We start from the raw sequence: 25,979 nt of genomic DNA, 5'->3' as shown, positions 1-25,979 counted from the left end.
AGCCAGTGAAGGATGTGGCCAGGAAAGAATGGGTGTGGCGAGAGTCCCAAGGACCAGATGGAGAGGAATTGAGGGCCACATTTGGCCCCTGGACTTGAGATTCTCCTCCCCAGTCTTACTGTATAGTTGTTCCATCAGGGTCACTTCAGCTGAGATTCCTGTATTGGGTCCCTTAAGTAAAGGTAAAGGTAAAGGTACCCCTGCCCGTACAGGCCAGTCTTGCCAGACTCTAGGGTTGTGCGCCCATCTCACTTAAGAGGCCGGGGGCCAGCGCTGTCCACAGACACTTCCGGGTCACGTGGCCAGCGTGACATCGCTGCCCTGGTGAGCCAGAGCCGCACACGGAAACGCCGTTTACCTTCCCGCTAGTAAGCGGTCCCTATTTATCTACTTGCACCCGAGAGTGCTTTCGAACTGCTAGGTTGGCAGGCGCTGGGACCGAGCGACGGGAGCGCACCCCGCCGCGGGGATTCGAACCGCCGACCTTTTGATCGGCAAGCCCTAGGCACTGAGGCTTTTACCCACAGCGCCACCCGCGTCCCTTATAGGGTCCCTTACAACTCTACAATTCTACGATTTGATGAAAAAGCTGTGAACTGTGATTCTTTCTTTCTTTCTTTCTTTCTTTCTTTTTCTTTCTCTTTCAGATATCAAACACTGAAACAGATCTCTCTTCAAAAACGGGCCTGATCTTTGGGAGAGCTGTGGACGGTTCTCCTCTTTCTCCGGCAGTGTTTGAAATGTAACTAGGCAGACCAGCCAGGGTTCAGAAGGAAGTTTTAAGTAATACAGCGTGCCTGATAAATAAATCATGGGATAAGAGCAAAGTGGTGTTTGCCTACTTCCTTTGCCCTTGATTTGAAGCGAAAGAGGTCAGGCAGGCTCCTCCTGGAGAGGTTAAACTGGAAACAAAGGCTACATGTGAGCAAAGGAAGTGTTCCTTTGATATCATTTCTGGGTGGTGGGGAGGCAGAGATTTTTTATTTTTTTTAAAAAATCAACATTTCTCCCTTTTATCTGCCCAGATCCATGTCAGCTGGGACCCATGCTCTTCTTTTTTCATTTTTTCACCCTCGTGATAGCAAAGGAGAGTGTGCCTCTGAGGATGTGCAAAGTGCTTTTTGCAACACACACGAAAAGGGGGTTTCCCCCCTCCTCCAGCTTGCCCAGTGGGAAGGAAGGAATTGGGTGCATTGTGGGATTTTTTTATGGCAGTGAGATTCTGGCAGATGGTGCTGCTCAGAGCTGTGCTGCCAATCATTACCTCAGCCTGCCAGGGTCTGAGGCCCTTTCGAACCAGGAGCCAGCCTGGTCTTCACAATTGCATCTTGCATTCCAGGACTTTGCTACCATCTTCGTGCTGGGAGGCAGGGCTGAGACCCTTCTGATGCTGGCTGAAATTAAACTTTCTGTGGTTTATGGAAATGCATACGGAGTTAGAGGTTTAGGTGTAATCACTTGGTTATGATCTCTTCATTATCTCTGCAGCGATGAAGTTCTTGCAGAACAGGCTTCAGTGGAATTCCCCTTAGCATGCCCATGCCCTGAACTGAACACACTGGCAGCAGCTGATGGCCCCATGGAATCCATCCATTCTAGGAAGAAAAAGAAGAGGGGAATAAAACTTGCATTCAGGTCCTTCATTTGCATTCTGGCGGCATTCCTCCTTGTCTTGAGTGAAGTCTTATATTTACAGTATCAGCTGGCCTGAGGGAAAATCCGAGGGGCAAGATTGCATTCATCACCGACAAGCTGCTGGCTTGATTTGGTTGCTTGTGTGAGATGCAAAAAAACAAATACGCAAATAAAAGGCACGATGGGTGCGATTTTGTTTCATCAACTGTCTCTCTCGACGCCACTTGCTCCCCCCGCAAATTACGGCAGAATGTACCTGAATCCTCCTGTAGCAGAAAGAGATTCCTCTGACGAATTATATCGTCCATTTCTCGTGAATCAACTCCGCCATCTAGAGGGCATTCTTGGCCACTGGTCCCTGCCATTGGAATTTGTTTTTTGATCCTGTTTCGAGATTGGACTAAATGGGGTGAGACAGTGCTTTTTTTCTATAAAAAATGTTTAGAGGTACTCTCATTTTCCTATTCATATTGAAATACTGGCCCTCAATGAGGCCAAACTTAGATTCACAAAATGTTTAGGGGTATGCGTAGCCCTGTGTCCCCCCACAAAAAAAAGCACTGGGGAGGGGGGTTCCCTACACACACAAAAGAAAACCTGTGACTCCAGTTATATAGAATCATAGAATCATAGAGTTGGAAGAGACCACAAAGGCCATCGAATCCAACCCCCTGCCAAGCAGGAAACACCATCAGAGCACTCCTGACATATGGTTGTCAAGCCTCTGCTTAAAGACCTCCAAAGAAGGAGACTCCACCACACTCCTTGGCAGCAAATTCCACTGTCGAACAGCTCTTACTGTCAGGAAGTTCTTCCTAATGTTTAGGTGGAATCTTCTTTCTTGTAGTTTGGATCCATTGTTCCGTGTCCGCTTCTCTGGAGCAGCAGAAAACAACCTTTCTCCCTCCTCTATGTGACATCCTTTTATATATTTGAACATGGCTATCATATCACCCCTTAACCTCCGCTTCTCCAGGCTAAACATGCCCAGCTCCCTTAGCCGTTCCTCATAAGGCATCGTTTCCAGGCCTTTGACCATTTTGGTTGCCCTCCTCTGGACATGTTCCAGTTTGTCAGTGTCCTTCTTGAACTGTGGTGCCCAGAACTGGACACAGTACTCCAGGTGAGGTCTGACCAGAGCAGAATACAGTGGCACTATTACTTCCCTTGATCTAGATACTATACTCCTATTGATGCAGCCCAGAATTGCATTGGCTTTTTTAGCTGCCGCGTCACATATAAAGAGAGTGCTGAAACAGTCTGACCAGGTTCCTTTGTTAAGTCAATTTTGTAAAGTCCATAAAATATCTCTTTGTATTTGTATGCATTGCCACATAAATCTTTCTCCCTACTTCCCTGCCTGGAGGCAATGTCATCAAGGTGTCTGCATGGGAAAGGGAACGAAAGAGACTGGCTGTGCTGGGCCCGGGGGTAACCCATGAAACGCAGTCCAGGACTGGCCCAGAATCTAAAGGTTCCGCTAGGAGTCAGTCCAACAGGGCCAAGGCAGGACACAAGGCAGGAAACCAGGCAAGGACAGGTACAGATCTCAGGCAGAATCTAGCATACAGCAGTGTTGCTCCTGCAACCTGGGGTGGGGTCAAACAGCCTTTTATCTCTGTCGGGGTAGCGGCCGGTCCTGATCCTCTGGCAACTCACCACCCTGTTTTGCCTGAAAGTGAGAACTCCTCCTGCGAGTACTCAGGTCTCTCCCTCTCTCAGACCTCAGTCTCTGCAGCTCAGGAGATGTTACTAGACCCAGAGGCCGCCTCAGCCTCCCCTGACCAAACCGGTAGAGGAGCAGCTGTAAGTGATGGCCCAGCTGGAGGCAACGAGGTAATCCCCGCATATGGAGCCAGGGCAGGCTCCGGCCCCTGAGTTGGCCCAGCTGGTGCTTGTTGCAGGGGAACCTGTGCAGACTGGGACTCTTCAGGATCAGGCCCCAGGCTTGGTTCAGATGATGTCTGCGGCAAAGGATCCGGTGCAGACTGAGTCTCCTCTGGTTCCGAGTCCGAGCCCCAGGCCATCACACTGGCCGTCTTGAAATTGGGTCAGAAAGAGAAAGAGAGGGTTGCATACACTCCAAGAGTCCTGATTTCCCAGGAACGGTCCCAGAATTACAAAATCCATCTTGACTTCAGATTTGATCCTGGAATGTCCCTATTTCCGCTGCCAGCGCTGCCACCACCAAGTTTGGGGAAGAGGATGAGCTGGCCCATGTCCCGGGTGGCATGTGTTTTTCAAGGAGTGGTGGAAAATGTTAAGAATGGTGCTTTTCAATAGTGTGCAATGTTGGCTCAGCCCGACTGCAAATTCACCTAGATCAGAAATACCTCCAGAATATGTTGCAAACCTCATAAAAAAAGTAAAGGTACCCCTGCCCGTACGGGCCAGTCTTGACAGACTCTAGGGTTGTGCGCCCATCTCACTCAAGAGGCCGGGGGCCAGTGCTGTCCGGAGACACTTCCAGGTCACGTGGCCAGTGTGACATTGCTGCTCTGGCGAGCCAGAGCCGCACACGGAAACGCCATTTACCTTCCCGCTAGTAAGTGGTCCCTATTTATCTACTTGCACCCAGGAGTGCTTTCGAACTGCTAGGTTGGCAGGCGCTGGGACTGAACAACGGGAGCGCACCCCGCCGCGGGGATTCGAACCGCCAACCTTTTGATCGGCAAGCCCTAGGCACTGAGGCTTTTACCCACAGCGCCACCTGCGTCCCTGCAAACCTCATAGGCAGTAGCAATTACCTAAAAAGAGCAGAACAGTATGATCAAGATTTCCATTTCTTTGTACACACATTTGGAATGCAGCTTCTTAGCTGTTCTCACTCTTTAGCAGCAAATAGCAAGGGGCTCGTTTCTTCTTCAATAGGAAACCGCCATCCTATTTTCCTGCAATGATTTATCAAGGTCAGCGGCAGAGCAAGCTGATTTTGATGACTTCTGCATATGTCAGCACTGAAGTTGCTGCGTGATCTGAGTCACTGAATCTTTCGCTCTGCTCAAGCTGATATATCTCCTCATCCTCAGTCATCACACAGTGGTTTTCTCTCACTTTTATTCTGTGTTTTCCCAGTTAGCACTGGCTTGTTAACTATGTGGTATGAGATGGGGGAACTGAAGAATAAGGCTGCATCCTCGACACTATGCACCAGATTCTTCCTATAATGGGATATTAGTTTAGGGTTTTCCCAGTAGTGATGTATGGAAGGGAGAACTGGACCATCAAGAAGGCTGATCGGCGAAGAATTGATGCTTTTGAATTATGGTGTTGGAGGAGACTCTTGAGAGTCCCATGGACTGCAAGAAGACCAAACCTCTCCATTCTGAAGGAAATCAGCCCTGAGTGCTCACTGGAAGGACAGATCATGAAGCTGAGGCTCCAATACTTTGGCCACCTCACGAGAAGAGAAGACTCCCTGGAAAAGACCCTGATGTGGGGAAAGATGGAGGGCACAAGGAGAAGGGGATGACAGAGGACGAGATGGTTGGACAGTGTTCTCGAAGCTACCAGCATGAGTTTGAACAAACTGCAGGAGGCAGTGGAAGATATGAGTGCCTGGCATGCTCTGGTCCATGGGGTCACGAAGAGTTGGACACGACTAAACGACTAAACAACAACAACAAGTTTAGGGTTGCTTTAGAGGTCAGAATTTTGTCATTTCACAAATTCAGACGTCGAGATCATTGCATGTGTTGTCCTGATTAAATAATGCTGGCAATTCTGTCCCAGTTTATAACATTCCTTTTTGCATTACATTGCAGGTAGTGTGGCTTTTTGATCGATTTACCACTATGTTACGCGAGTCATTCACACCAGCGGTGTTACGCGGCAACACCAAATGTTGCCACCCCTATCCTTCATGAGCATGTGTGCCTCTATTTCCCCCATGTTCCAGCTTGCAAGCCATTTCCCCGTGTGCATTTTTGCACGTTATTTTCACAATTTTATGCATAATATATGCATTTTTGCACACAATGTTTGGTTGGAGAACTGCATTATGAAATTTGGAGAAGTGCACATTTCAAAGGATAACACTGGGCAACAATTTTTTACTTTTTGAATGTTGTCTAGATTTCTACAACTGATTTAGGGTATTTTTGCACTGCTGAATCAGGAAATGGCAGGTTTTTGTGTTATGTTGATTTGAAAAAAATCAGATCTTGTGACAAAATCGATTACATTTTTGTGGCATTATCAGCTGATTTTTGTCAACACATATCATCCTAAATATGTTTTTAAGAGAAAAAAATGTTTTTCCAACAACATATATTGATTACCTGATAGAAACATTGATTACTGTAAACTGAATGGTGGGCATTGATAAAGGTAAGTACACGTAAATTGCATGTTGCTTCACCATTTTTCAAACTTCAGGGCTTGAACTTCCGTTTCTTGGAACTCCTGGAATGCTCAGCGGCAGGGAGGTCTCTCTTCAGAGTCCAACAGTAGTCAGCCATCATGACTGCATCCCAGCAACCCTGATACCTGGTCTCTATCTCTTTCATGTCCTGATGGACTCTCTCCCCTTGCTCGTCACTCATTGAACCCAGGTTCTCAGGAAACCGGTCCATATGTGAAAATAGGTAGTGCATCTTGACGCTCATGTTGCAGCCCAGGTTTCTGAAAGCAGTCGGCATGTTGTTGACAAGTTCTGCATAGTTTCTGGCCTTATTGTTGCCAAGAAAGTTCTTCACTACCAGAATAAATGCCTTCCACGCTTCCAGTTCCACTTCGTTCATTGAGTTTCCGAACTCTGGATCTCTGATGAGCTGATGGATCTGAGGACCGTCAAAGATGCCAGCTTTCAACTTCTCCATGGTCAATCCTGGAAAAGTCTGGCACAAGTAAGTGAAGCAGTCACCATCCTTGTCCAGAGCCTTGGTGAACTGCTTGATTAAGCCAAGCTTGATGTGCAGCGGTGGGAAGAGTATTCTGTCTCTGTCCACCAGAGGGTCGTTGATGGCGTTCCTTTCTCTGCAAGGCACCAATTCCTCCCGCACAGGCCAGTCCTTCTTTGTGTAATGCTGAGCACGGTTCCTACTATCCCACATGCACAGAAAACATGGGTACTTGGTGAAGCCAGACTGTTGTCCCAACAAAAAGTTCACCATCTTCAGTTCAACACAAATAAACCACTTATGCTGATCATAACCAATTTTCTCCAGCACAGACTCCAGCACAGATGCGAGCACTGTCAGAGAGGAGGTTTTTTTCCTTCAATCTGGATGCCAACAGTTCGGCAGAGTCCTTTGACAAGCTGAGGTCGCGAACTAGATCATTCAACTCCTTTTGGGAAAATGGATGTGGAGCATCATCTTCAAGAACCACTTCTTCTTCTTCATGTCCTTCAACACTGGAGGCATCTTCGTCACTAATGTCAGAAAGTTCTCCGAAGATAGGCACTGGAATTTCATCACAATTAGCTGCAGGACGACATGCTGATTGAAGATCAGGATACTTGAGGCTGCTCCGGTTCTTTCTGTTTATCCCAGTCACATCAACAGCGCAGAAGTAGCAGTCAGTGACATGGTTTGTCGGCTCCCTCCAAACCATGGGAATTTCAAAGTTCAGACTCCTCTTGCCATTGGTCCACCCACGCAGAGTCTCGGTGTATGCCTTGCACACCATGTGTGGCGCCCAAGCTTTATCCTGGTCACCAAGTTTAATACCAAAATAACTTTATGCTTTGCCGCACCAATTTATGGAAGATTTCGAGGTTTTATGACTTCAAACTGATCCCTTTTCGACATAATCACGCAGAACTATCGGACCTGAATGCTTCTTGTCATTAAAATAATCATTTCCAATCAAAACAATTATTCGACATGGCATTTTACCCCCACCAACTTCTTCTAAAATGCTCCACACAAGCGTACATGTGAACAAAAATGTAAAAAAGACATGTGGCCATAACTCAAAAACTTGACCTGATTTAGCAAAACCAATGTGATTTTTGGATTCAGCGCATCAAATTCATCCTAAATCAACTGAAAAAATGCAGACAACAAATTTGTTGTTGACCAGTGTTATCTTCCCTTAGAAGTTAAACAAGCCCCGACGGGTAACATTCCCAAATTAGACCGCTTTATTGCTGCCATTTTAAATTCATGTTGCTTTTTTATGTTTTAATAATGTCTCAAGATCTGTATTTTGTTTTATGTAATATTTCTGTGCTACCTTCTGTGCTGGTTTATTGTTTAGTTGTACTGCATTTTGCTTTTTTATATTTTGTTGTAAGTGGGTCTTGGTTTTTAATGCAGATTGTAAGCTGATTTGTGGAGGGAGGTCATCAAAAAAAGTGCTGTGTGTGTGTAATAATAAATAAAGGGTGGTTGTTTGGTCCCAGTTAAAGTTGAGCTGCAACAGAAGTTAGTCTCCTAACAATCTAGAGTAGACTTTTAGGAATGGGTTTTGCTGCCCCCTGCTGTCAGGAATTTTATCTTGCTCCTTAGCAACAAAGAGACCATCAGAATCTGAGATACTATGAAGTGCATTCCAACACGGTCTTTCTTTACATCATCGTTGTTTCTGTAATTAAATTGTCCATTTAAACAGACCGCTTTGCTGCTGTCAAGCCTATAGTCTTCTCTCCAACCTTTAGATGAGGTTTTTTTGCCTACCACATTTTATTTTTGTCTGCTTTTATAAAACAGCCTACTGCTTTTATTTGAGGTGGTTGTTGCACTTGTTTTGTATTAATGACTGTTAAGCCAATACTGAAATCCAGAAAAAGTAAGAAAAATTAAAAAAAATATATGTTTGTCCACATAATAAAAAACACTGAGGTCCAGCTCCGAGGGCCTTCTGGAGGTTCCCTCACTGTGAGAGGCCAAGTTACAGGGAACCAGGCAGAGGGCCTTCTCGGTAGTGGCGCCCACCCTGTGGAACGCCCTCCCACCAGATGTCAAAGCGATAAACAACTACCTGACATTCAGAAGACATCAGCGAAGTTTTTAATATGTGACATTTTAGTGTATTTTTCATCTTTGTTGTAAGCCGCCCAGAGTGGCTGGGGAAACCCAGCCAGATGGGCGGGGTACAAATAAAAAATTATTATTATTATTATTATTATTATTATTATTATTATTATTATTATTATTATATCAAATAATCTATCTGCGACTGGACCTAACGGTCAGGGGTCCCTTTACCTTTACCTTTAATTATTAATAAACTAATTCATTTCAACAACTCTTACTGTTGAATTACTATAATCATCCTATAATCACAGACAACTGGGAAACACTGGCCTGCGAGTGCTCCAGTTAGAGAACAGCCTTTACCAAAGGTGTCATAGGCTCTGAAGACGCTCGAACTCAGGACTGAAAGGGAGAAATGTGCTAAGAGGAAACCCTCACTGTGATCAACTCCCACCAATGTCCCCACTGTGGAAGGACTTGTGGATCCATAATTGGCCTCCACAGTCACTTACGGACTCACTGTTAAGTCCGTGTTCATGGAAGACAATCTTACTCGGCTACAAGGCATCACCGAAGAAGTAGATCATGTATTTACACACACACACATTTCTAGGCACTCTTTTGCTCTCATTGTGCAGGGATTTGTAAGTCACTGCAAACTCTATCTGCCATAGGACAGTGGTAGAGATTCCCAGAGTTCAATCCCCGGCATCTCCAGGTAGGACTGGGAAAGACTCACAGTTTGAAAGCCTAGAGAATCGCTGCTGGTCAGTGTAGACTAGGCTTCCTCAACCTCCGCCCTCCAGGTGTTTTTGGCCATCTGGCTGGGTTTCCCCAGCCACTCTGGGCGGCTTCCAACAAAACACTAAAATACAATAAACTATTAAACATTAAAAGCTTCCCTAAACTTTCAGATGTCTTCTGAAAGTTTGGTAGTTATTTTTCTCTTTGACATCTGGTGGGAGGGTGTTCCACAGGGCGGGTGCCACTACCAAGAAGGTCCTCTGTCTGGTTCCCTGTAACTTGGCGCCAGAAAGCCCTCGGTGCTGGACCTCAGCGTCTGGGCATAACAATGGAGGTGGAGACGCTCCTTCAGGTATACTGGACCGAGGCTGTTTAGGGCTTTAAAGATCAGCACCAACACTTTGAATTGTGCTCGGAAACGTACTGGGAGCCAGTGTAGGTCTTTCAAGACTGGTGTTATATGGTCTCGGTGGCCGCTGCCAGTCATCAGTCTAGCTGCCGCATTCTGAATTAGTTGTAGTTTCCAGGTCACCTTCAAAGGTAGCCCCACATAGAGTGCATTGCAGTAGTCCAAGCGAGAGATAACTGGAGCATGCACCACTCTGGCGAGACAGTGTGTGGGCAGGTAGGGTCTCAGCCTGCGTACCAGATGGAGCTGATAAACAGCTGCCCTGGACACAGAATTGACCTGTGCCTCCATGGACAGCTGTGAGTCCAGAATGACTCCCAGGCTGTGCACCTGGTCCTTCAGGGGCACAGTTACCCCATTCAGGACCAGGGAGTCCTCTACACCTGCCCGCCTCCTATCCCCCAAAAACAGTACTTCTGTCTTGTCAGGATTCAACCTACAACTCCCATGGTCCCTAGCTAGCAGGACCAGTGGTCAGAGATGATGGGAACTGTAGTCTCAAGACATCTGGAGGGCCAAGGTTGAGGAAGCCTAGTGTAGACAATACTGAGCTACAGGGACTAATGGTCTGATCTGGCATAAGGGAGTTTCCTATTAGAGGAATTCAGTGCTAAGCAGAGTGCTCTGTCAGCTCAAGCATTTCTTCTCACCTGATGAAACTACCCCCCACCCCTCCTCCTTCTGCATGCTATTCTGGGATTCTCTAATTTGGGGTGCATGGGGGCACATGAGGGGAGGAGAAGGTGAGAAAAGCCCAGTTGCCCTAGTTGAAATAATTGTGTGGGTTTCTGCAAGCGTGACCCATTACGTTTCCGAGCACAATTCAAAGTATTGGTGCTGACCTTTAAAGCCCTAAACGGCCTCGGTCCTGTATACCTGAAGGAGCGTCTCCACTCCCATCGTTCTGCCCGGACACTGAGGTCCAGTTCCGAGGGCCTTCTGACGGGTCCCTCACTGCGAGAAGCCAAGTTACAGGGAACCAGGCAGAGGGCCTTCTCGGTGGTGGCGCCCTCCCTGTGGAACACCCTCCCACCAGATGTCAAAGAGAACAACAACTACCAGACTTTTAGAAGACATCTGAAGGCAGCCCTGTTCAGGGAAGTTTTTAATGTTTGATGTATTAGAGTATTTAATATTTTTTTTTGGAAGCCACCCAGAGTGGCTGGGGAAGCCCAGCCAGATGGGCGGGGTACAAATAATAAATTATTATTATTATTATTAGCTGAATCCAGCCCTTCGTTGCTATAAGACAGCTGGCAGTCCAAATACAGAACCATAACATATTTGAAAATATCCACTGGGTATTTCCCCCCCAAAACTGTTTTATTACATTTTTTAAAAAAAAAAAAATGATAGCAATTACAGAATTTGAGGAATTGCCTACAGCTGAACTTGAGCTATTGTAAAAGGGGAGGTTGCAGTGTTAAATTCAGAAAAATTCAGAGTGGCTTTCTATTGGGAGTGAATTTCCCAAAGGAGGTGCTGGGATGACTGATCAACAAGCAATCATGTGATGGGAGAAGGAATTCTTCTCTATTGCTCTCCAAGCAGAGGTGGGCAACCCTTTTCTATGGAAGGCAGCATTTCCTTAGGGTTTATATATTGGAGGTCACAGTGGGTTGTGCCAGAGCCCGTGATAGGCACAGCCTATCCAGAATAAGAATGTACCTGCTTCAATTTTCACCAAGGCTAACTCTAATTAGAATTCCCTGCGAAGGTCCACTCAGACCTAACCCCATTGAGTTTGACAGTTACATTCATAGCCTGCTTGTGGGCTTCCTATTAGGCATCCGGTTGGCCACGGTTGGAAAAGGAGGCTAGAGCAGATGGTCCCTTTGGTCTGATCCAGTACAGCTCTTCTTACATTCCTACAGCAGTAACTGCTTGACCTTCTACTGTTCATGAATAAGTGCAGGCCAAGACCCATTGGGATAATCCACGTCTCTTAAAACACTTAGCTGTCCGTGGTGCTGACTGGTTTACATTCTGTGGTTATAGAGAAGAGGTGTGAGACCTGCAGTTCTGGCCTCATTTTATGTACCACCCGATGTCTCCTTAAGCTGCCCTGTTCTTCCACCCCATCAGAGATCCTTCCTGTTTGTTTGTTTGTTTGTTTGTTTGTTCGTTCGTTCGTTCGTTCCTTCCTTCCTTCCTTCCTTCCTTATTTTTCCTGACTTTTAAACATGATTCTCCATCTTTCTACATAGTATTAGAACAGAGAGAGAGAGAGAGAGACCCCCTACTGTTTCACTCTCTTCTTGATTTGTTGAAAAGAATGCTTGAGTGCTCCACAAAGTGTACTAGTCTATAGGGTCTACAGTGTCTGTAGGGTGAGCTCCATTCCACTCACTGCAGGGTGTTGCAAATATCCTGGATTATCTGTTTCAACTAGACAGACTCATATTGCCTATGTATGTTTGGAAGCCAAGCCCTCTGTTCCAACTGTCTTGAAACACTACAGACTTACTAGGCCCAGCGCTCTTGGCCTCACAAAGAGAATTCTCTAGCCTTTATTGCCATTTTCTAACACAAACTTCTGGGAACTTAGCACGTTTCTCTGGCACACTGTCAGGACACATGTGAATATGGGATGCTGGAAGCTGAAAAGGCATGACCGTCAGAACTTTTAAGCTGTTTAGCTCCAATTGCAGCACAGGGGGGCGTATCCTCATGCCTACACGTGTGTATGCATCTGCGTAGAGACACATAGATGTTTGCATGTGTGAGAGAGAGAGTGTGTGGGTGACCTCATCTACAATCTTTGTTGCCTCCATCCATCACTGGCATGTGGCACTCAGAGGTTTAGCGATGAGGGAATGTGGGTCTTCAGCTGAAATAGTTTGTCTACCAGTACTCTTGGCCAAGGATGGTGAGCCTCAGGATGGGGACCAAATGCTGCTCTCCAGGCCTCTCTGTTTGGCCTTTCCATCACTGTTGCCCTTGTGGCTTTCTGACAGGACCTGAGTTCAACAGCCCCCACTTGGTATTCGGAAGCATTCCCACCTCCAGCAGTGAAGGAAGAACATAGCCATCATCTAGTAGCCTCTGATAACCTTCTCCTCCATGAATGAACCCAACCTTCTTTTAAAGTCCTCCAAGTTGGTGGCCATCACTACTTCTTGTGGGAGAAAATTCCACGCATTGTGGGAAGAAGTCATTTCATTGGAAATCCATGTGTTCTAGTCTTAAGAGAGAGCGAAACTTTGCTCTGTCCACTTTTTTCACACCCAAGTGTAATTTGACACACCACTCTCACGTTTCCTCTCACTTGCCTTTTCTCTAAGCTAAAAGCAATTTTAAAATGTGTGGTTTGTATTCCTTTCCCCCATCTGAAGGAGGGAACTACGGGGTACTGGCATCTTGTCCCTTGTTCCCAGTCTTTGCCCTGATTAAATGAAAATGTCCCTACCCCTGGCAGTGAAAAAAACCCACAAACCATTCTGCCTTGTTATGCTTGGAGAACGGCCATAGCTTAGTGGGTAGAACATCTGTTTTGCATACAGGAGGTCCTAAATTCAATCCTTAGCATCTCCCTGGAGACCACCTGCCAGTCAGTGCAGACAACACTAAGTTAGATGAGCCCATGACTACGTATAAGGCTGCTTCCTTTATCCTTTGTTGTTTGGCCCTAAGACTTTCTTGTTTAGGTTGACCTTAACGGTCAGGGTTAAACAAGTGAAAGCTGCATTTTAATTTGATAATGTTTTATTATCCCCCCCCCCCACTTGTTCTTGTTGGTGTATACTTGCCCTTCACTCCAAAGCCCCAACATTATTGTACTCTGACTTGAGAAAGGATGGAATAAAATGGAAGGAAATAGTCCATACTTTTTTTTTTCTTCTTCCTTTTTTTTTCTTTTGAAATTTACAGTAAAAGTTACACATTCAACAAAGGGAAAATAATAAAGTTTCCAATTGCTATATAATACAAGATAAAGTGTGTCCCATTCGATACAATACAAAAAATGTCTTAAAATTGTACGTCAGTACCAAAGGCATTATGAAATATTCTTTGGAGCAGGAACGAATGTGCAAGAAAGCCAAGGCAACAGAGCAAACGAAAGGAAGCAGATTAGCCGTCTTCGCTGTCAAAATGACGACTCCAGATTGGATGCTTGGTTGAGTGTGTGCGGTGAACAGCGTGCAATAGAAGAGGGCTGAGGGAACCCCCTTGGTGGGCAAACCTAATAGAACAGCAATTTTACTCTGCTCGGAAATCCATCACAATCCATAAAACATAGTCATTACCGTATATTACATCAACCAGTAAGCCATCTCACTCGGATTGCCTAATAACTCAGGAGTAGTTGTCAATGTGTCAAATTCCAGATGTTGCTGGACTCCAACTCCTAGCCAACTTGGCCAATGGTCAGGGATGATGATGTCCAGCAATATCTGGAGGGGCACCTTGTTGGATACCCCTGGTAGTAACGGACGGATGCCACCATGAAAAATGCGCTCCAATAGCAGTTAGTCTGTGATACATCCTGTGCTCCACATGCAAAGGTTTCTGATCATAAGAGACTGGTGAAGAAGTTGTAAATGATGTAGCTATTCAGATAGCATAGGACCCTCTTGCCCTGGTCCAGCTACACTCGAGGGCAACCATGGATGTGTTAACAACTGCCGGCAGTATGTATACATACACATCCCCATCCAATCAACAGATCAACAGACTCAGCCGGCCAGTTCAATGCATTTCAGTCACAGTGTAGATGCCCCCTGCCCTACCAGTGCATATTGGCACCTCATGTGAACAGCTGCATAGGCTGCTGTCTTGCTGTAGAAGGGTAATTTTCCCTAACGGTTTTAGGAGGACTAATAATGTCACCATCAAGTGCTGAGAGTCGCCTCCAAATTCTCTAGATACATGGGTGGGTTTCAAAATATGTGCAAATGTTAGCACAGGAAGGGCAAGCAAACATCTCTTTCCCAAACAAATCAGCCCTGCAAAGCTTTTGCTGAATGGAAGTCTGTCCTAGGAAATAGGATAGGCAGGTTCTCCTTGCTGTGTTCCCCTTGCAAGTTTCTTGAGGGCTCTTGGGTTTCCCCCCTGCTGCAACTCAGGTTTGTGACAGGCAATGGGCTTAGGCTGAGGGGAAGGGTTGTTAATCAGTAGCAGACCACATGCATGTAGAAGATCTAGGGTCAAACCCCTGGCATTTCCAGGAAGGGCTGGGAGAGTGTCTGGCCTGAAATCTTGGAGAGCTGCTGCCAATCTTTGTCAACAGCACTGACCTAGGTAGACCTGTGGCCTGGCTTGGTATAAGGCTGGTCCCAATGCTTGCAGAACCTGTGGGCTTGACTTCCATCGGTAGTAATAAATGGGTTTCTCCTCCTCTCAGAATATGAGCTTCCACCTAAAGACTGAAGTGGCACATCCCAAACCACAGGTGTTACCACCTCAGTGACAACTCTGCCCATGTGTTTCTGTTGAGGCGTATATTAAGACTTACATACAGATGGTGGTACTGTATGCATAATTTGGCAGCTAATGCTGTATTGGCTTCAGGCAGAAACCGCCAGGAAGTTATATGGCACAAACCCTCTGTTAAAGCTTTCTAAGTTGGGGGTCATCTCTGCAGCTCTTTATAGTCAGGGCAAAAAAATAATCCAAGGCCTCTCTCTCTTCCATTGGGGCTTACCCTTTGGCCAGAATGTGTGGGGTGACGGGGTATTTCTCAAGGGGGCTTTTGTAGGAATTGTCAGTGGCCCTCTCCCCACACAGAGCTGTGAGCACATTCGCAAAGTTGTGCCTAGAGATTTCCATGAGCAGGAAAGCAAGCTGCCTCTCTTCCTAGAGTCTACACTTGTGGGCAATGCCTGTTCTTCTTTCATCATCGCCCCCGACTGATTTCTCTTATGGCTTCTGTCCCTCCCTCTTCTCTTGCAGAACACCAGAGGGGAAATGCAGATTCTTTCTCATACAATAATTCACAGCCTTGATGAGAAGCAAATGGTGCGTACACAGAGACACATTATCGACAAGCAGGCTTCTTAACAGTCACTATTCTGCTTTCCTATCTATTTTCCTATACATTTCCCCCCCTTTAAACAGTCCCATTTTTGGCTTCCTGTTAAAAATATTGTTCCATAGGTAAATATAAGCATTCAGGTGCAGCATTCCTCATAACAACAAAGGGAGATATTTCTCTTTCTGTCCAGCTATGTGGCTGGGACACGCAACTGGCAAGTTATGTTTTAATACTGTATACATTATCTGATGGTATCTATGAAATAATTTAATCGCAGGCTTATGACATGTAACGGAGCACACTGGAGAAGATGCAATCTCTTTTGGAGAAAGACAACCTGTGATTCTGTTCCTAGAATCATTAAATCAGGAGGTACCTCAAAGATTGCCAGTGCAGGCAACACACTATATAGAATAGCAAAGTTAGAATAATTCCTTTACTAATTTAAATTATTTTATTAACCCCCCGATCAATGCCTTGTTACTCTTTGCTGATCAGATCAGATATGCCTGCCTTCATTTAAGGTGCTGAACAATGTTACTGGCAATTGGGGTAGGTTTTGCAAGAGCTCAGTAGCTAGATTTCAAGGAAATGAGCTGAATTTTTACATAAGAATGAAATAAATCTGCTGCATCAGACAATCTAGTCCACTGTTCGCAACACTGGGCACCTGGATGGTTCTGGAAAGCCCACAAGCCAAGCATGAAGACAACAGCCCCTCTCTCTGTTCTGTTCTGTTCTCCCCACCCAAAAAAACTTGGTATTCAGAGATGCTAAATGGAGCTTCAATTTAGCTATCCAGGGCCAACAAAACAGAGTTTGCATAATCTGTTTTAAATTCATCACCCCATCTTGTGGCATTTCCACGAGTTAAATATGCACCGTGGAAAGAAATACTCTCTTATGTCTCTCTCCTGAATCTACTGCTTATCAGCTTTATTGCTTGACTCTGGTTATAGGAGAGGGTGAAATATTTCTAAAAATAAGTAGGGGCATTGGTCAGCATCTACAAGAGAAAGAGGCCCTAATGCACAACACACAAATGAGTCAACAGAGGTCCTTATGCTCTCTAGTCACATGTCAATGAGGTGGCAACGTGTGATTTGTGAATGTTCATTGGAATGCGGTTTCTCATTGGAATGACATCTAAAAGTGGATCACATTCAAAACAACGGGGCTGCAGTCCAGAACAGCCCATGTTGCTTGTGCAAGAGAAACCATCTTTATGGCACCTCCCAGTGCTGAATGACAACCATTTTTTTAAAAAAAACATGGAGTTGAAATAGGGATAAATCAAAGGTACCTTACAGGATTCTTGTAAGGCTAACCACGGTAATCTATGCAAAGCACTTTGACCATTCCAAAGTGCTACATGCATGCTAACTACTACTACTACCATTTAGGTATTAGATGTCTCAACTTATCCAATGGAGGTTTATATTTAGACATTTTCTTTCACAATAAAAATATGATGTGCTGCCATCACAGATGGTCAGTATATCAGTATCGCCTGCCAAACCTACTGAGATGGTGGATTAGCTTGTTAGCATTTGCATATGAATATTATGTTGTGCAATCTTCTCTTGGCAAAAATTTGGGAGCGCGGAGCTATACACATTGCTTGGCATGCCTTTGTGGGCCAAAGCTGAATGCTAGCCTGAGAAGCACACACTCATATAAAATGAGTTTTCTAGGGTATTTCAGCAGTGGGGAGAGGTTATGAGTGGCATTATCTCGGAACTAAAAATATAAGCTTGGTTAATGAGTTATCAAAAGATTGTGTTTGTCTCCCTTTAGACTTACTATAAGGCACATAATATTGTGCCTATGGAGGGTCAACAACTAGACTGCAACAAATAAATACAGCGTATTTATATTCAGTATTAACTCTGCCCAAAAAACATCCTCCCAGAAACTCAATTATCAGAACCAGAAGATTCTAGGATGAAGGAGAAGACTTCTTATTTGACCCTCCTAACATTCTCATAATGAATATGTCTCAGGTTGGATTTCAACTGCAATGCCACCAACACCATAAACTTGCACTGTGCCTTTAATGCCATTATTCCTTATGTCAAAAATCCTTGGCAGTTGTAAATTTGCTTCCTCTCTTTCTCCTTTAAGTTAACAAACAAACATTGATATTAAAAAAAAAGTGGCTCAGGGAATGGGAACGCTTGGGATGTGTTTGCACAGACAGGTTTTAGGTTCAGTTCACCATTAGAGGACCGAATAAAAATCTAGGCACCTGTTCCTGCAACCTGATGCATGCCACCACTTGCTATCAGCAGTGCCCCTGTACGGTTTGCATGAGACAAACAAGACTGTCCCTGTGCAAGGCAGATCAATGAGCACAAATCTGATAGGGCAGTATAGACAAATCAGTGGAATGGGGGCATTTCCATTTCCGTATCATACTTTCCATTACAGATCACCTTAAACTGCTGTACTGGAAGCCTGAATCACAACTCTCATAACAACTTATGGCTGATGTCAATCTACTTGAACCCGAGTTCAACCTATGGTTTCATTGTGGCTGAAAGGTATTTCTTTCAGTCAGTTGACTCATGTATACTTTCAATATGTGTTTATTCTTACAGTTTCCAAAACATTTTGTTCTCTCAATCATATTAGTTGCTGGCTTGTCTGTGTATGTATGTATACACATTCCATACTGGTGCAATTTTTAAATAGTGATTACATTTCAATGCCTTAAACGAATAAGTATTAGGGTAATGTTTGGGTTTGTGCTGATTTTTTCTTGCTTTATCTTGTGTATGGTTTGTGTTTATGCACACTGCTTGGAAATGCTAATCAACAAATATTTAAAAGCCGCCCCCCCCCCCATCAAGGGAGGTTTTTATAAGTAGAAAAATGTCTTCTTTTAAGGAAAATTACAAATTCTTTTGCTGACAGGTTATTTCTCCTTCTGTCTCACCAAAGAGTAACTACTGCTTCTTCTGAGATGGTGATTACTCGTGCATTATTTGATAGAGTTTTTATTCTTCAGAACTTCTGTTTTTTTTATTTGCGTGCACATTTATGCAGATTAAAGCTCCTATGATTAATTGGCTAAGATTTCTCTAACTGAATGTAATTTTGCCTCCCAAAACACATGCCACAATAAATCTATTAATCTTTAAAATGTTCTAAGAGTCTCTTGGCTTTGTTGCAGCAGATTAACATAACTCTTTATCTGGGCTGCTCTCATTTGTACATTCACTACATCACTTCCTGTTTAGGGCGATCTCATGAAAATCCGCACCATAGGAAATATTAAAAAGCAGAACAAGGGCCTGCTTTCTCCTGGCTTTTTATGTTGTGAACCTTCTGGGCTACTAAACTGACTTTACTTGCTGGGTGGCAAGATCTGAAAATGTCTATGCTAACCAAGAGAGTATCAGAGCCGTCTTCACATATCACAGTTGGAAACTGCCAAACTCACCCGTGTTGCAATTTCATACTGTCATCTGAATATGTATATTTGAGAGTGAAGGCTAGCAAAGAAAATGGGAACTGGGGTATTCCCCCACTGTTTCCCGTAAAGTGGATTTTGAAACAGCTCAGACCATGCCGAATCTCTGGAAGACACAAGTCTTGGGAGAAGCCCGCAATGTGAATCTGCTGTCAGCAGAAAGACAGCGCCCTTCTCTGAACAACACCAAACATTTTGATAAGGCCCCTGGAAATTCTCCCTCCTAGCTTTGCACATCTATTCTCCCTCCTAGCCTTTCCCTATTTGAACATTTCCAACTTTTAATATAATGGGTGGGAGTGGGGGGATGCAGGACATTTCAAGTGGCAACGGTCAAAAATGGATCTGGGTTGGAAGCTGAAAGGAAGTCCGTCAGGCAAAATCGAGGCAAGCAGCTCTGGACTTGGGACAAGGTTAGCAAAAGAGAGACATCCATCTGCGAGTGGATAGGCTAGAGAGAAGCAGATTTCGTCACAAGAAGTGGGGTGAACGCTAAAGCTTCCCTGCTGATTGCAAAGTGCAGAAGTCACAAACTTCTTTCAGCTATGGAGCCCAGCAGCCCTTAGCTCAGTTTTAACCTCCCTCATAAAGTGAAGCCCCTCTCACAAGTGGAGTCTTCTTGCTTTCGCAACTCCTGTGGGACTTCTGATCTCGGGAGTTGCCGCCACACCTTCTTATGAAATTTCACGCTTCTTATCTGCACTGTGTTGGAGGGGTTGCAAGGCGTGATCTTCATGTTGTCCTGAAGTCTGCTTCTGCGAGGAAGACTTGCCTCTTTCCTTTTTTGAGCTCACAAACAGAGCCACTATGTCACCTAACATGAGGAGCAGCCACCCTAAACTTGAACAAGAGACCCTAGAAATGTGGCTATGAAATGTGCATGAGCTGGTGGGCGCATCATTATGGCCCTGTTCTTGCAAACTGACCTAGGACCTTTCTCGGCTTCAAAAACCCTTTCTCTACCACGGACTGTCCTTCCAAGGAGGTGTGTCCTCTCCCGCGTTAGAAAACAGTATTCCAAAGAGTGCAAAAACATCTAACCTCTGAGCATGCAGATCAATAACTGTTTTGATGCTATCCTGCAGATGTAATTGTTGTTGTTGTTGTTTTAAAAAAAGGAAAGGATGAAAGCATCTCATGTGAATGCAGTCTCACATCCCACACAGACTGCTGTTCTTTGAGCTCAAGCACACCTACTGAAGCTGTGGTCCTGTCTCCAATCCAATACCACAAGACAATTTTGTCACTGAAAATTTGTGTTTCTGCCATTTCGACACCAATCGTTCAATGTACGGCTCTTCCCAGCTAATTTCTCTGCAATCATAATTAAACCACCTTTCGTCAATGTACATTACAGCTCTGTTTCTCCCTCCCCCCAAGGCATAATTAGTGACACGTTTCTTTTGTAACACTAGCGTGTTTTTTGTGTGTGACCTGATAGCTCAGTGCCATTGCCTAGTCTTAGTCAAAAAAAGAAGAAATTGTCTCACCAATTGCTCAACCACTGTCTTAGTGATGTGTGTGCCCTCTTAGCTTAAAAGATTACCAAGAGTCACGGCTACCTACCCTGGAGTAAGATCACTGTTTCACCTATCTAGTTTAGAAAGATGGTATGAAAGAAATCCAGACATTTCAAAATTATTCACTACGATGCCCCCTCTCGTTTTTTGGAGAGAGCAGGCGTAGCTTCTGCTCCCACCACCCCCGGACCAAGCTGTGGCAAAACACCCACAATTTCTGGGTTGCAGAACATTAGCTCCCAGTCTCCTGAAGATGTCCGGTATGTGGACAGCATCATTGCCCCATGCTCTTGAAGTTGTGTTCAGGTGGCTTTCTTTTCCTTCACTGCCTCGGAGCTGACCAGCCCATGTCACTGAAAGGTCCCTCGCCGGTTGCTGACCTCGGCGGAGGCCCACAGGGTGTGCAGAGGTCAGAATCCGTATCTGACTCCCCTTCTGCTATGTAAGGTCTGATTTTGGCCACAGCGGTGTAGCAACCGTTGTTCAGGACGTCCAAATTTTCTTTGGACTGTGAGATGCTGAACCCACTGAAGGAACGCTCCAGTTCCTCGTGGTCCACTGATGGGATAGAAATAGAGGTGTCGCTGTCCCTCAGAGCACTCTCTGGGTGCTTAGCTGTAATGTCTTCGTTCTTTGCGTACTCAGCACTGGCCCTGTTCCCACCACCGTAGGCAGAGAAGGAGCGCTCGTGAGAGGGTGGAGGTGGGATTCTCACCAAAGAACCAGCATCGCCAACCGGGGAGGTCCCGTGGCTTTGCCGTTGATATGTCTGCCAAGAAGTGGAAGGCGGGCATGAGTTGTTTGGCACCGTTGTGGCAGGAGGTGCAGAGAAATTTTTCTGCCCCATCGAACTCGTGGAGCGAATGATCTTGATGATGCAACCGTTTTTGTCAATGTGCTCCCTGCTGTCTTCTGGGCTGTGGTAGGGCGGTGCTGGGTCAGGTTCCTTCGGCCCAAAGTAGGCTTCTGTTTCGTTTGGTGGGATCCCCATCCGTTGCATGTAGATGTTGACCAGGAAGTCCAGCTTCTTCTCCATGGACTGGACCTGGAAAATGCCACACAGGACCCAATGCATGGGCACCCACAACATTTTAGACCCAAGCAACTTTGGATTCACCCCAAACTTCATCTTTAAAATGTTATTTTGCAGACAAGTCACCCCCTGATCCATGAAAAAAACACACCAAATTCTCTTACAAATGTATAGCCAACTGCACCCCAAGGAGACAATAAATTCTGCAACCAAACCAATGCCAAGACCACAAATATGTATACCAGGTGGGGGGAACATTTGACCATCCAGATGTTGCTGGGCTGAAACTCTAGTCATGCTCAGCCACTGACCATGCTTGATGAGGCAGGTGGGAGTTGTAGATCAGCAACATCTTGACAGCTAAAGGTTTCCCACACTCAATGTATATGCTTCCTTATCGTGCCTCTTTGGCTTAAGCCTTCCATCTGCATCTTGGCTCATACATGGTAACAGCATTTGCTTAGATTCACCCTTGGGTAATAAGTTTTTTAACTTTTTTCTTCCTTTGATGGGCATTCATCATGACATATATACCAAAGGAAGAGGGAGGTGAGAACCAGATGGAGAAATAAGACAGAGAGGCTCCCTCTCTATTAGATCAATTGCCATTTAGCTCCTCCCTTCCCAGAGCTGCCTTCATCAGAGGCCAGTCTACTCGGCTTCTTCAGAGGGAGAGGTGACACAATGAGGCTTGCTTGCTTGCTTGCTTGCTTCCTCCACCCCCCTTTCTCCACAAATTCACATTAATGAATTTTTTAATTATTATTTACAAATTTTCAACATACCTGTTTTTCCACCTTTCCAAGTCTGCCCATCATACTTGGATCTTCAGGAGGCTCCCCTTCACCTGGGCCTTTGGTTCGGTCCTTATCTGTCATTGACGGCCCTCTCCCAACAATCTGGTCAACTCTACCAGGAGCACAAACCCCACCCCAGAAAAAGCCATGAAGTTAGTAAGCTACAATCAAGGATCTAGAACTCTGCTCTATTCTGACTCCTCTGTAGGGCAAAGGAAATGTATTCCCCTTAACTGATAGGTATCACACAACTGTTTGCCTAAATAGAGGGATATAAATATAAACTTGGACACAAAAACATATCTCTATTTCTGTACGTGACATATATATTGGTTCAAAACACGTGGCTCCACTTCTAATCCGGCATATTATGCATAGTAAACTTGCCCTTTGAGATGAATTTGGTGCCAAGCCTGTTAATTACAAAATAAATTGGGATGTTTTGGGGCAGTTGCTTGTGGATAGATTTTGCCTACATATTTAATCTGAACATTATTTCTGTTCTTCTCTGCCTAAAAAGTTCTGAAGAGTCCTGCAGCCCTTATTCATGTTAAAAGGTATCGGTTTGAAGGTTCAAATTTTACAAAATTTTACAAAGTTTACAAAATTACAGGTTTCCAAAAACTGTCTCCGACATAATAAATTAAGGTTTCCAGTTTGCAAGATCTGAACTCTCCATTGCACCATAATTTGGTTCTGGATTTCATGAGACTTTTTGAGTTTCAAAATCTCTGAATCCAGATTACATTCTCAAAAGCTGATACTTGTTTCAGCTGTCCTTGAGATGTGGGCAGCTGCCTACGCCCAAATTTTGTTTGTTTGTTTGCTTGTTTCCGGATTGAGTAAATAATAATAATAATAATAATGATTTCCTGATCTCAGAGCTGAACTTTGCAGACTTGTTGTCTTGGATAGTAGCCATTAACTTTCTCAAACCCAAGAGTTCTCTAACATTAATCTACAACATGGAGCTCATTTTTAATTGCCCCGTATCCATATCTCTTCCTGAGCAATAGCTGTGGTGGCTGGGGCTGATGGAAGTTTAGTCCAACAACCAACACAACGGACCATATATTTCTAATTCTTGGCATTGATCAAATGAAAGCATGGCTTAACGCAGACAGTTCTGTTTCCTAATATATTTTAAAATACAGCAGTTCGGAGTAAAGATTGTGTCAGCCCCACCTAATATAGTAGGTCACAGGCTTCATTCTACCCCAGAATATGGTCATTTACATTAAATAGGCATTGCATTGCTTTTTATATTTAATAAAAAGCCTATCCATACATGTGGTTTTATTATGTACATTTGTGTTTTAAAAATGTGATATATATATAAGAGACATTTATTATGTCTACTGTTTTCACTCTGTTTTTCCCGCTATTTTTAAATGAGTATCTCATGCTATTTTGCATAAACTGTTTAGAGTTTTTATTATTATCATTATCATTATGTGGTGTGTATATTTTGCTGAATAAATAAACCATGAACCATTAATTAATCCTGGCCAACTTTACCCTTGCATAATATGCCAGAAGTGTGCAGGTGACAGAGAGAAGAAAACAAGAGCAGAAAAACAGGTACGTTAAATTTGTCTGGAACCAAGTTGGTTTTCAGAAAAGGAACTAAAACAAGGCTTCTTATGCAGTTCTGCAGTGTGGGCAACAATTCCATGCACAAAGAGATGAATGAGAGTTATGAGTTCAAATGCAGACAGGGGAAGGGGAAGAGGGGGTTAAGAAGAAAAAGATAGTAAAGCACTTTGCAAAATTAAAAGGTGCTCTCTCGGTTACACGTTGTCATGAAAACCAAGGAAAGGGGCAAAACACAAGGCCATTTTCAACCATACAGCCAACCAAGATGCCTTAATTTGGTAGAGAAAAGGGTTAGAGTTGTATTTGTACCTGTTTTAGGGTGTTTAGAATGTGAAGACTGGAAACCAGGAATGAGGAACCTTTGTGGCCCGGTGGGCCAGATCTCCCCACACTCCACGGGCCAACTTTGACAAGTGGATGGACTGCTCACCCGTCAATCATCTGACATCACAATGACATCAGGCGGCTGATAGGTAGGTGGCCCTGCCCACCTGTCGGCTGGCCCACAGGGCTGAGGGGACGGAGATGCTTCACCAAGGAATGCACTCATGAAGCAGCCCCCAGCAGGGTTCAATCCTGCTCCCTGCAAGGGTCTGCACCACCAGGGAACACACTGGTGAAGCAGGATTGAACCCCACCCATCGGTTAATGTCACTCAGTGTGTGATGTCAGCTGATTGAGTGGCATGTTCCCCAGAGTGGCTGGGGAAACCCAGACAGATGGGTGGGGTATAAAGAATAAATTTATTATTTATGATTATTGACAGATGGGAGCCATTTGGGGAAATGGTCTCATGGGCCCAAGTAGACCCCATGACGAGCCAAAATTGGCCCATGGGCAAAATGTTCCCCACCTGTCAGGAGTCCAGGTTCCCAGCTTGATAACACAGTAAGCGTAGGTAATTAAAAAGGAGGATTTATTGCAAAAACAGCTCCAGACAGCTCTAACAAAGCTTCTGGCATCATTACTCAAGATGACCCTTCTGAAGATTCCTTCCAGTGTCTATAGAATATATTAAACTTTCGCACCTTACGTCTCTTGTTTCGCTTCCTGTCTAGCAGCCCTCCCATTCGCCGACTCCTCGGACTTATTGGATCATCTCCATCCTCCTCCTTTTCCAAGAGACTCTCTCTGTGTCTGTTTGCTCCTGTCTGAGCTCCCTGAGAGCTTTGGCTGTGTTCCTGCCTGCTCTCAGCTACTGCCTTATCAGCCAGCCCATCAAGGTCAGGAAGAGCCAAAGTCTGAGGCTGCTAGCTCTCCCCTGCCTAACATCTAAGCCTCTCTGTTCCTGGCTGCTTTCTGCTGTTGGCTGCCAACCTTTGCTTGGAGCTGGCTCATTCCTGACACCACCCCTGCTGTAAATAATCACAAGGGAATTCACCAGTTTGCACAACTCACTGGGCTTCTGTGTTTTTTTCAGAGCTGTGTGCCTCCCCACCCTTCCCCATGCATATGAGTTGGGTGCTCAGTGCTGACACACAAAAGCTCTTTTCTTTTTTTGAGTGAGAGGAATGACACAAGTGGAGCCTCTGCGCAATCAACCATCCAAATGAGGAGCACAACATAGTGTAATGGGGAGGGCATCCTCTTCCACCCAAAGGAAGTTGCATGGATTTGGGCACTGAAAATTCTTCATATATCCAGTGGGTGTTGCGAATTACAGTGGTGCACGCAAGACGAATGCCTTGCAAGGTGGAAAACCCGCTATACAAAAGAGTTTTCCGTTTTTCAATGCACTTCGCAGGACGAATTTCCCTATGGGCTTGCTTCGCAAGACGAAAATGTCTTGCGAGTCTTGAGATTTTTTTTCGCTCCCCACCCCCTTTTTCTAAGCCGCTAAACCGCTAATAGCCTTTTAGCAGCTAATCCGCTA

The 25,979-nt window shown here is 44.9% G+C and overlaps 2 protein-coding genes across 11 annotated transcripts in view; both read right to left on the bottom strand.

The window, feature by feature from the left end:
* The window catches only part of PTK6 (protein tyrosine kinase 6), a 736,207-nt gene that overhangs the window by 425,775 nt on the left and 284,453 nt on the right, over positions 1–25,979 (bottom strand). The window lies entirely within an intron of this gene.
* Positions 20,273–25,979, bottom strand: part of KCNQ2 (potassium voltage-gated channel subfamily Q member 2) — a 129,432-nt gene continuing 123,725 nt past the window's right edge. For 8 of the 9 annotated variants that reach the window (XM_083447295.1, XM_083447298.1, XM_083447299.1 and 5 more), the window contains 2 exons: positions 22,499–22,622; positions 20,273–21,725 (listed from right to left, as the gene is read on the bottom strand). In XM_083447295.1, the coding sequence (XP_083303421.1) occupies positions 21,003–21,725; positions 22,499–22,622 (847 nt within the window). In that variant the 3' untranslated portion in view covers positions 20,273–21,002. Of the gene's footprint in view, positions 21,726–22,498; positions 22,623–25,979 lie in introns of those variants that run through there. The other variant, XM_083447304.1, reaches the window with a different exon arrangement.

Source organism: Podarcis tiliguerta (genome assembly GCF_965153285.1).
Source record: "Podarcis tiliguerta genome assembly, chromosome: 6".
NCBI lineage: Eukaryota > Metazoa > Chordata > Lepidosauria > Squamata > Lacertidae > Podarcis > Podarcis tiliguerta.
The sequence above is the reverse complement of the archived record's forward strand: the minus strand, read 5'-3'. Positions and strand labels throughout refer to the sequence as shown.